At 41.5% G+C, this 12026-nt stretch overlaps 1 protein-coding gene across 1 annotated transcript; it reads right to left on the bottom strand.

Annotated features, from left to right (window-relative positions):
• Positions 1-3380: 3380 nt before the first annotated feature.
• On the bottom strand, positions 3381-4537 carry phlda2 (pleckstrin homology-like domain, family A, member 2). The gene is made up of 2 exons (XM_005737713.1): positions 3869-4537; positions 3381-3722 (listed from the first exon to the last, which is right to left on the bottom strand). The coding sequence occupies exon 1, from the start codon at positions 4323-4325 to the stop codon at positions 3909-3911; it is 417 nt and encodes a 138-aa protein (XP_005737770.1). The 5' UTR covers positions 4326-4537; the 3' UTR covers positions 3381-3722; positions 3869-3908.
• Between the last annotated feature and the right edge of the window lie 7489 nt (positions 4538-12026).

Raw genomic sequence — 12026 nt, 5'->3', positions numbered from 1 at the left:
GTCAATCCAACACATATAAACCCTTTAATATTCCAGTAAAGACAAAGAAAATTTGATTTCTTGCTAGTCGATCCTTTTACTATGTAATCACTTACATTGTATAGTGTTTAAAACTCAGGATGAACTTGCTCTTTTCTTTCTTCAACCAATCACAGCAGATGGTTACCCTTCCCTGAGCCTGGTTCTGTCTGAAGTTTCGTCCTCTTAAAAGAGAGATTTTCCTTCTCACTGTCACACTCAGTGTTTGTTCAAATGGGGTCATCTGATTGTTCTTTACCCTACAATATAAAGCACCTTGAAGTGACTGTTGAATGTGAATTGGAGCTGTGTAAATAAAAATTAATTGAACTGATGCTGAAATGTGCTGTTAGGAAGACCCAGCATGTGAACAACACCATAGGATCTAGAAATATAATTTAAAAAAAACACACCAAACCAAACCCATCTGAAGAAAAAATAAATTTTCAAAGTTATTTATTCAAATCAAATCAGTTTTATTGTCACATCACATGTGCAGGTACGCTGGTACAGTACATGCGAGTGAAATTCTTGTGTGCGAGCTTCACAAGCAACAAAGGTGTGCAAAATACAATAACATAAGAACAAAGCAAAATATAAGAATAGGAATGTGAGAATGATAAGAATAAATATATGTACAAATATAAGAGTGTATGCGCATTACTGAATATGTATATATACGTGTGTGTGTGTGTGTGTATATATATACATGTATATAAATATATATAAAATGAAATAAAAATAAAATACACAGAGGTCGGCAGTTGGACATTGTGCAAAACAAGTGGCATTTATGTACAGTATGGAGTGAATAATATTGAAGTTCCAGTAGTGAAGGTGAGGGGTCTATGAAGTGTTCAGCAGTCTGATGGCCTGATGGAAAAAGTTGTCTCTCAGTCTGCTGGTTCGGGACCGGATACTGCAGAACCTCCTGCCTGATGGAAGTAGTCTGAACAGTTTATGGCTGGGGTGACTGGAGTCTTTGATGATCCTCCCCACTTTCCTCAGGCACCGCTTCCTGGAGGGAGGGAAGCTCACCTCCAATTATCCTTTCAGCGCACCGCACCACTCTCTGGAGAGCTTATTTATACTAGTGTAAAATTTCCCCAATTCAAGTTTTAGAATCAACCTTTAAATGTACAATTTAAAAAAACAAAAACAACTTCTTCTTTTCTTTTTCTTTTTCTTTTTACAAAGTAGCACATAAATCCCATCGATTTGTTTGATATTTAGCATAACTTTACTGCTCCATAAAAAGTCTTCTCTCACATTCATTTATATGTTTGCTAATCCTTTGGCTTTCCCACAGACTGTGGTACTGTGGCCTCATATTGAGACACACTACTTCTCCCAGAGAATTAATGGGTTATTACTGGCAAGGATGTGAGAGGCGTTTGTGTAGGAGTGCTGTTAAGTTTATCTTTATGACAAAATAGAGTGTTTCTTCTGTGATTCTTCCTTCACCTTACAACGCATGGTCATCATCTTGCTTCTGGTGTTTATAATAAATGCCTCTGAATCACCGATTTTGTCAAGCTCAGTTTAGAAAAAATGAAGACTAATTGAAGATGTAGGGCTTAGTGCACACGTGTCTCATATCCTCTGTGTGCATGGAGAGCATAACAATGCACAGAGCGTTGTGCAGCCGTGCTTCTCTCACATAATGATGAAGTCTGAGGAGATGACGCCAAGGCTACAAGTATGGCCTGAGTGTGTTCCAGTGCTGCGTCAGAGGATGTTTACACAGCCCGAGGTCGGGTAGAAGACACAATGTGTGAGTCGCTCCGGTTGGTGGTGTGGGTCCAGAAGAAAACAAGATAATTTTACACCCTGTGGCCAGATGCAGAGCAGATGATGACGTTTGCCATCAGCTAATGGAATTAGGTGAACTTTTAGGAGTCGCTTAAACACAGAAAGTTTAGAAAAGGCCACAGTTGGATGTTGGTGCTGTCTAAAATAAGTGACTGGTGAAAAGAAACAAACTGTGTGGCCTTTGGCTCAGGGGCCAAAGGTGTGTACATGTGTGTGCTGTAAATTTGTGAAGAAGTATTTTTAGAGAAGATTGCCCGTCCACTTGTGTAATACTCCACAGATCAACCCTTTGATGCGTTTATTGTAGCATGATCCTACTTCAAAGCTGCACACATGGACTGGATGGTAAAGGGTGGGGTGTGCCTCCACGATACACTTCATTATTCCTGGCCAGCGATTCAGCTTTCTGTCACCTCCGACCCCTGACCATTTGTGCTCATAACACGCTTCCACTCTGTAAGATTCTCGACTGGAGATCTTTATGTGCAGTGAGGACAGTGAACACTTTCCGTTTTATCCAGAGTACTGAAACAACTGCCCCTTCCTGTACATACTGACATTTCATTTCTGTTTTACTATTATTTCTTTCATGTTACTTCTCTATGGTTTCCCATTTATTTTTTTAGTAGACCATACTGCATTCTATGTGACCCTTATTCAGAAATGTTCTGTAGATATAAAAGATTTCTTCCATTATTCACTTTATGTTTCTAAGCTGGATATCTTAAAAAAAAAAGCCTGGACCAGTTTTTACTGTACAGCTGGATGCAGTTCAAACTGTTCTACCTTCTTCATAGACTGTCTATGAACACAGAAATACACTAGGAAAATCTGAACACATGACAGCTACATACTGATTTATTAGCTTTTTTCAGCTCCAGGTCTCACAGAAGTTTTTGAAAAATGCTCACCGAATTACCTCATGTCTTTATAGCAGTAATCAAATAGGTGTGTATCTAGCGTCACATTATTTCAAGATAGCCTGGTATAAAGATCAAAGGGATCTGATAAAAATGGTGCAGAGGCGTATTTTATCAGAATATGGTTCCAAATCAGCCTTAGTATCATTTTAAAAAGTTCAGCTGTTTAAAGCACATAATCACAAGAGCCACCACTTAAAATGAATAAATTGTTGAGCTTTACATCTTCTATGCTTCTATCTCAAGGGTTCCCACTGGGAGCTGTGAACGTGCCACACCTTAGAAGCAGGTATGTTCAAACGTAGTTTAGTCTTTTAAGTGTCCCGTGCAGCCCTGCTTATCGGTTATGACTCAATCCTGTAACCCTGCCCAGCAATAAAGCGTCACATTCCACCTGCCAGCAAAGAGGAAAGGGACTTTCCTGTCCTCCACTCCCTTTTTACGGCTGCATGTCTGGTATTTACTCAGAAGTGTTTCCGGTGAAAAGTGCGCCTGAGTTCCAAATATACTGTAACTGACTCCACAGTTTTGTAATGAAATACCAATGGACTGATGGATTTTAAAGACAAGTGACAAAAATAAATGTCATTAATAAAATGACAGAAAAAAAACAAACAGATGAGATCGTAGAAGTATGTCAAAAAGAAACTGATATTTATTCAAATAAATACACACATGACACACAATGAAATAATTTAAATGACATGAACAGTTTGCCAGTAACACCATATTCTGGAAACAAATAAATTAACATCGTGGTTTTAGGAGTCGTTTCTTTCCGGAGAGCAAACATGAAATAGTTTTGACAGTTCGTGAGTTCAGTCCTGTGTGGTGGGGTCTGTAAAAGTGACGCTTTAGATCAGTTGCCCCGTTTCTCCGAGAACTTAATCCCGAACAATCCTTCATCTCTGGACCGGATGACCTCGTCTTCCTTTTGGTCCTCATATTATTTCTGTATGGTCCACAATGGCACTGTGGGGGATTAAAAACATGCCGTTAGTTTAAACTTAAAAAATATTTTTGCTGATTAGTACCGCGGCCGATTTTATTTTTAGCATATATGACTCATATTTTTATTCATATATTGTGGCAGCCATGTTTCATAATGTGTCTCTCACCATATTAGGAGTAGTTCACTGCCGGCGTTCCCATGGCGGCTCAGGGCGCTCTCGCCATGCGTCTTTCCTGCTGTCCCGGTGACGCACTCTCGTTGTCCTGTCTCGTTTTAAAGTCCTGGATGGCTTTTCTGTTTTGGTAATCAATCAGGGCCATGGTGATCACTGCGTTCCAGCAGTTCTCCTCTCCGGAGCACCGGAAATCGATCTCTTTATTGTCTGTGGTCACGATGGTGAAATAGACGAACTTGCCGGTGCGCTCCACGCAGTCTACTTTCTTGATGGACTGCAGTTTGAGCTCCTTGCCCTTGGAGCGCTTCTGCGTGTCGGGGTAAATGTTGAGACTGTCCGTGGTCAGGACGCACGTCTTCCTCTTCCAAAACTGGAGTAGGTTGTCGCTCCTCTTCTCCAGCTCTCCCTCCTTGAGAACCTGGCAGATCTCTGCCGCTGACATTTTCATCGTTTATGTTTGGCACGTTTGTGAACCCTCTGCTTTCCTGCTGGGTCGTCCAAGCCGCTTGTGGAAGGATCTCCTCTACAGATGCTTTGGTAATCCAGAGTGTGGTTGTGAATGAACCAAGCTACCAGAGGGCATTTATAGCACGCTCTGGCCTCAGCCCTTCCCTCTTGACGTCAGATGGTTGGAGAATGCATCAACAGTTGCCGCTGGAGTAATTCAAGGCTGTGTGTGGGCGGATGCAGGGGCGCGCCGGGGGTGGGGGTAAAGAGGAAGTCCTAACTTGAACCTAATTACACTGGCAACACGTTAATTAGTAATCCACATCCTACTGCGGAGATTAGTCTAAGTATTTGCCCAGTCTGCACCGCGTGATTCAGTCTTATATTACCAGATGTGCACACAGAGTGACTCTGGGCCATAAGTCTGACCTCTAATATCAGCTGTAATTTCAGAGGAAGTTAAGTTCTCTGTTAAGATTTAAAAATCAGCCCTTTTCCTCTTTATGACCCTAAACTGTACCAAGTAGGTTCGTGTGTTCTGGGCCGCCCTGCTCTCTGGTGATCCTTTTCAAAAAGTAATACTTAGACTAAATGTGCTTCAGTTCAGTAGTGTTTCATGTAAACTTTGCTATTCCTGTCTGTGGATGTCAAAACAAAAATAAAGCATTTTTACCTCAGGAGCAACACCAGTGAAAACATTCTGTGTCTCACAAGTTAGAATCAAATGTTGGTGAGTTAGCCCACAGACTGTTGGCTTACTGTTGATTGATATATAGGTGTGTGTGTGTGTGTGTGTGTGTGTGTAATTTTTTTTATTAGCTCATAAAACTAACTGCAAACTATATTTGAATTTAAAAATAGACATTCTCTAGTTCGGGCCTGCTTTGGGAGGTGATTCATGGTTTTGATAGTTTCATCTTGGGGTGCTGGTTACTAAAAATGAAAGCTATACCGCATGACTGATGGAATTTGATAACGTTGCTAAGGTGTGTCGGCTCTGCTATCACCGTATCTCCTGCCACTCCCAAGTTGTGCTTCTTCACCAACCGACCAGTCACATGATTGACTCCGTCCTGTTTCTTCATGTCAAACAGATATTAGCAGACACTGGATATGTATCCCTGAACCCTTGGAGCCTGTGTGACTCAGCAGGAGGAGATGGTAAGGAGGCAGATGTCATCGACTGTTCCACGCAGCCTGTCCTGTCCCCCTGGGGCTTCAGCCACACCAACACAACACTGACCTCAGTTCATTCATCTCTGTGTGTGCGTGTGCGCATAACTGAAAGACGCTTATAGCACCCACTTCAGGCTGTTGACTTCTCTATCTGTCTCCCCTCAAAGACATTGTGGAAACATCTCCCCTAAAGATAAAAAATGTCATGTGTCATCACCCCTCATCACTGGGTCTCTAGCGTTGTGCAGTAAATAGTCGGGGGACCATATGGACATAAAAATGCTTTGTGTGGCCACAATTTACAAGCCTACCAAAATAAAAAGGCCTCACACATCAACGTCACCACGATCATTCAGATCTGACAACACCAAAGATGTAACTACGGCAAGAAATTTCAAACAGATCAACATCCAGTGTCTTTTACAATTGCTGCGTGAGTATATGAGGATGTTGTGGTCAGTTTAATCCTCTGACCTCAAAGAAAACAAAACTACACGTGTACCGAGTTAGCCAGCTTCTGTTTAGTGAAAAGGTTCACCAACGCCTCTTCACTTCCTTTCCTCTTCCTTTGTTTCCAGGCCTTTGCTTTATGTCTCTGAAACATACATATATGTGGGCTTTTTGTTTGATGAAGTAAAGTAGTGGAGACTCACAGGCGTGCCCAGGCAGTGACTCAGGGAGCTGCAGAGCAGCTTACTTTGGAAGAGTTTGCTTGCCTAAGGTGGGCCAGGGGTTTGGGTGATGGTTTGTGGATGAGTGTGTTGTGTCAGCCTGTGTGTGTAAGGATGACTGTTTATTTTACAGCAGGGTTGGGGTATAATAAATTATGCTCAGCAGCATTATTGTAGAGTTTTTAAAGCTCTAAACTAAACTCTAAACTAAAGCCCTGAACTAGGATGGAAGCAGACATGACCATACTTAAGCACTACACAGTGTTTTCGTCACAAAAAGTGGGTTTGGTATGCCTGCAATAAACTCTCCACACAATTACACACTGCGGAGAAGAGTGAATACATTCAAAATTAACAAGCCACATACTGCGACTGCAATGCTCGAGCCCCAGCAAAACTCAAATGTGACACTGTGTTCCTTGTTTTTCAAGATTGTGGGAAAGTACAAGTATTTCTCGAGGGAACTGAGGTTTGTGACGGATCTTTGCAGGTGTGTTGTGACAACCTCAGGTTCAAATCAGTGCACCCGGTTCTCGCTGTCTCCGCAAAGACAAAACAAATCCCCCAGAGACATATGGGGAGGAAGTCAGATAATGAGAAAGCTACAACAAGGGAGGAGGGTTTTTGTCACATAATGTGGGCAAGAAGATTAAAAGAGCTTTAGGTTTATTGATCTTTTAACCTTGTTTGCTTCAGTGTCATGCAGCCTTGTAGCCACAGGCGCATGGGTGTGACAAGACAGCAGGTGGAAGGACCAGAAAGACCCAGAGTTTGGAAGTCATGTCAAGACATGAAGCTGCTGAGTTTAATGTGAGTCACAGCACAATGGGGGAAAAAAAAAAGAAATACAGACAGACTAACTGAATCCTGCTGCAACTGATTTGGACTGAAAATAAATCAGCACATGTTAGAAATCTCCATTAACAGCAGGTTGTGTTCCCTATTGTTGAACTTTAATTAGAGATGGAATAACTGAGTTATGACCACTGGAAACAAGAAGATTATTGATGCAATGATTTAAGTTAATATATCATTAATTATAATAATTTTTTTAAGCATGCATTTTTTATGTCTGTATTTCATTAAATCACGTGAGTCTGTCAGTTTGTTGTTATAAATCAGCCATGGAAACCAAAAAACTTGGCTATGTTTTGATCTTTTAACCTTTGATCTTTTAACTGCATTTCGTTGCCCTGTATCTGTGACATGTGCAATGACAATAAAGTTGAATTCTATTCTATCTGAATTTCCAAGAGCAATGAGGCATCAATTATTGGTGCTATTAGCAGTTATTAACACTATGAACACATATTTAGAGAAGATGTACAAAGTGTTTTATCTGTTGGGTCCAGTTGGGTGTTTATCTGATGGACATGTTCTTTCTTTGCAATTGCCTGTTAACAGAAAATGGTAGCTTACAAAGTCCTTTTTAATTTTATTTTGCATATATCTGTGCATTGGTAAAGGTAAACAAGTGTTCGTGCATTGCATTTGTGTGCTAGCTTGTGAAAACCTCCAACGGACAGGGAACTATACATAGTCAGCCTAACAGTGGGAACCAGTATGGATGGCTGCTTACAAGTACAGCAGAGCCCACAGGTAACAGCTGCATACTGTGACACGCTGATGCTTTGGCCTGCCGCTCGCACACACACACATATACATACACATAGATGTACACATAATCATCCTCTTCTGCTCCTTGGTGACATGCCCTTATGATGAGACTCCAGAGCTATTTGAGGCATTGTTCTGATAAGCCCTCTGTGTGTGTGCACGGCTATGCTGGCATTCAGCAGCGTGGGAAAAAGAACAAATGGTTGATGAGGACAGCGTGCAGTCAAACACAATGTTGCACGAGGAGAACAATAAAAACAGACGTGGCTGCTGTTCGTACACATTACGCTCTCTTTATGAACTGGACAGGGTCATGGCAAAGAGTTATTATTACAGCAAGAGACTCCTTTCTGTTATAGCGGCGTTAAATAAGATGACATTTGTTATGAGTTGAGACTATATAAATGGAATTTATTTGGTCTTTTTACTCCAGCAAATGTAAGATTCATCAGATTCATCCCATTCATAAATTCAAACAGGAAGCAAAACACGTTGCACTAAATTTCCTGCTCACATATTACAAGATTAACTGGCGTGAACAATGCAGCGTAGGATAACCACATTTCCTTTATGCACATCTCATGAATGGATAAGTTTTATGAGATGCAATCTTAGGAGTCACTTTATTCTTGCCAATTTTACTCCATGAAGAATGACAGGTATGCAGGTATGCAATCCTTCTCTGTGGCAGGAGTCTAGCATTCACTCAAAGCCTGCACAGCTTCACTGCAGTTTATATGATAAACTTAGAATCTAATCTGTGGTAGGAGCCGGATATGTGAACCAGACTTGAGAGTTAAACATTTATAACTTTTGGGTTTCTGGCCTAGTGCTAAATCTGACACATGACTTTGGTTTGTTTTAAGACTTCTTTTCTTTCGAAACAATTTGATCTTGTTTTTCAAGGAAGTGCCACAGTGTAACATAATCTGTGTAAAAGCATGAGAAGATAATGAACGAGTGAGGAAATTCCATTTTACCTGGAACTAACTCATACCATATTATCATTCAGTGTAGAAGTTTTTATTGTAACAAAAAGCCAGTCACAGACGTTAACGTTCAAACCAAAACAAAAGCGAGCATGGGGCAGGATACAAATTTTACATACATTTAAATCAACCATGGCTGCATTCCTTATGTAACCTGATACCTGTTCATGTTTCCCACGTCTGACTGACGGTTTTATCCGTGCACGGAAGTTAAGGAGCGTGATTCAGGTTACAAGCGCCACACCTAGCTTGCCATTCATTTGACGGCCCATTCACAAATCCCCACGGAGGAGCGCAGCCCTGTTGCTGTGCTGTAACTGGGTGTGAGGCTTTCTTTCCCAGACATACCAAGTAAAAATGTGATAATGCAATAAAAGCAGAGCAGATTAGCTTGGTTATAATGGCCATTGATTGCAATCTAACTTAAGCACACACAGATAAATGTAATTATGCCTTTAATGTGAGAGATTGTGCAGAGCTTTCTGATAATCAGCTGCATTAAATTTGGTCCTTGACATTATTTTTTCCTCTCCATTCTATCTGATGCTTCTTTGTTTTATTCTGTGTGGTCTTGCTTTGTGGACAGCTTGGGTTTGTGTCCTTGCCGAGTCTTTTTTCTATTAGAGCTTCTCCCCACGCTGCCATTCTGCTCTTCCTCCCACAATGACAGAGATATGCCAGTCAGGTACCAGACATATAAAGATATCTGGGATAAACTCCAAAATAAAACAAACAAAAAGAGAGAAAAATGGTTGTATTTTGGCCAACAGCTGTCAACCCCCCCCCCCCCCCCCCCCCCCCCCCCCAGTTCCGTCACCTGACGCCCACATATGACACTCAAACACAAAGCAGCATTGTGAAGCCTAGGGTGATGTGTTACTCACAGCCATGTTTAGTCTTGCTCTGGGAGGAGAGTGTGCCCCTCTCTCGTCCCTTTAAATGATGACCTGCCTGAACAGTTTCCCATGAGTCCTCTGTGCAGTGTGTGTGTGGCAGGCCTTGATTTTGGATTGCAGGTGTTGTCGGTTGGCACTTTGCATGTTTTGTGTTGACTCATTTCCAGATCCTTGATTTGGTTTGCACACATTATTGCCCCTTAAGTTTCTGCCTTAAATTTTGTCTTTTCTTTCTTTCTTTCTTTCTCCCTCTACTTGTGATAACCCACATAGATTCATTCCTTGATGTCTCGTGTTTGATTGCAACCTCTACTTGATGTTATTGCTTTGTCTCAACCTCTGTAAACTTTTGGATTTTTGTGTTTTTGGCAGCTCCTCTTCTGTTCTAGCTGTGATTGTATGACCTGTAGTTGCGTTTTAAACTTTACATTTTTACACTGAATGCATTTTCTGATCGTGGGCCTTAATGACAAGATTGAATATCCACTATCTTTATAACTCAGCTCTCTCGCTGATGATTGAGCTTTTTTCTGCCAAATTCACAAGTTATCCATTGAAAAGCTGGTTTTGTGACACTGGGTGTATTTGAAGTTGCAGGGTTACTGTGTAAACTCGTAAGGTGATTTCCATGATTGAAGATTGAATGTCAAAAAAGGTATAATGTCGCAATGTTAGCTCAGCAACCTAATAGTCACTATTTACCACTAAAAAAGTCATGACCATCCACGGTCATCCAGTAACAAGGACAAAAAGTTAATGAGAGTTTCAAAGATGTCTCTGATTATATCTTTGTCTGTACTGAGAGTGTGCAACACCACCAATAACATCAGATCTAAGAGGAAATGGGCTCTTTTATTAAGGCTCCAGTTCAGCTCATTCATTTTTTAACACCAACCCAGCACCACCAGCATAAAGCGCCTTTCTAATCCCTTGTTTCACTCTCTCTCTCTGAAACTCAGGCTGGCTCACATCACTTCCGAATAAGAGAGGACGACACAGAACACTCCACACAGACAACCTTGTTCAGGCACACTTGTATGTGTGCTCACGTACACGTAGGAACGCTGCCAGTACCACCTTGAGGCCAAGAGTGGGACGTTAGGTGCAGCTGCAGCTCAGAGTCAGACTGGAAGAAGACTGCACCCTTTTCCCTTCAGCTGGATGATGAGGACACGACGGCAGGAGTTGTCAGAATAATCTGAATGCTCCTCTTTGTTCTACGGCTGCTAACATGCGCAACTATCCATCTCCCTCAGAGCTCTCTAAAAGGATTTCTCTGTATTTGTTTACTGTTAAGAAGTTAACCATCCTCTCAGTCCTCCTATCAATGTACTGTATGAATATGTGATTAAACAATAAACAGCAAAGCGGCAGTACCGGTAAGCTGATGAACCTTCACTGTAGCTCGAAAAGCTACATTTACCTTGGCTACCATTTTTAGATTCAAAAGTTACTTTTTATTGTTAAGTAACAATAAAATCTGCAGCCATCATGACTCCAGTGTGGAGTTCCACCTCCCTGGTCTAGTTCATGAAAATGCAGAAACAAATGGACTCCTTGTTACAGTGAGGCGATCCTCAAACCCCCACGCAGCAGTCTCAGTATGAATAATGTCTTGTTCACAGGTCTTGAGAGCAAAATCCCCAAAGTTACAGTAGAGACTTCAGTCTGTGGTTTGTCTGCTTTGAAGGATGGAGAGATCTGAATTCACATCTTATTCCCTTCATGCATTTATTTTAGCACCTTTTTGTCATCTTGGTGTAATCCAAAATGTTTTCCTGCCGTCTCACGTTGTCGCTTTTATGCCCCGACGAAGAGAGGCATAAACACACATAGCTGTAAGTGTTGTTGGATGAGTTGACAGGATAAGAAAGCACCCATGTCAGCACCGTGTTGATATTCTCCTCCAGAAACTTCAGAGTCCTCAGCCATTATCACCCACAATGCATCACAAGGATTTCTCAAAGGAGTGTGCATGCTTTCTCTATCTGCAAGACAGAATTCCACACTAAGTGGTTGCCTTTCTTGAGGTTGGACAGACTGAAACCAAAATTCCTGCAGCCTGGATACCAAACTGCTCTAACATTGTCACTATGGTGTTTGTGATGGACAAAAGGCTCAGCTGATTTGCTCATGTAGAGACTGCAACTGCATGCGCTGCTCAGAGCTTTAGTCAATCATTTGCAAATCATCACCTGATGTGTTTTTAACAGCATGTGCATTCACCTGAGAAAAAAATACCAGAGCACATAAAGCACTCCACAGCAACACCGGGTAGGACATACAACAGAGCAGCTTCAGTAGCAGGAGACAAAGTGCTTTGCTCTCCAGGGACATTTTTAATATGTCACGA

The sequence above is a fragment of the Pundamilia nyererei genome, unplaced genomic scaffold (assembly GCF_000239375.1).
Source record: "Pundamilia nyererei isolate P.nyererei 1_Seehausen unplaced genomic scaffold, PunNye1.0 scaffold00078, whole genome shotgun sequence".
Taxonomy (NCBI): Eukaryota; Metazoa; Chordata; class Actinopteri; order Cichliformes; family Cichlidae; genus Pundamilia; species Pundamilia nyererei.
This window is presented reverse-complemented; position numbering and strand designations above follow the sequence as displayed.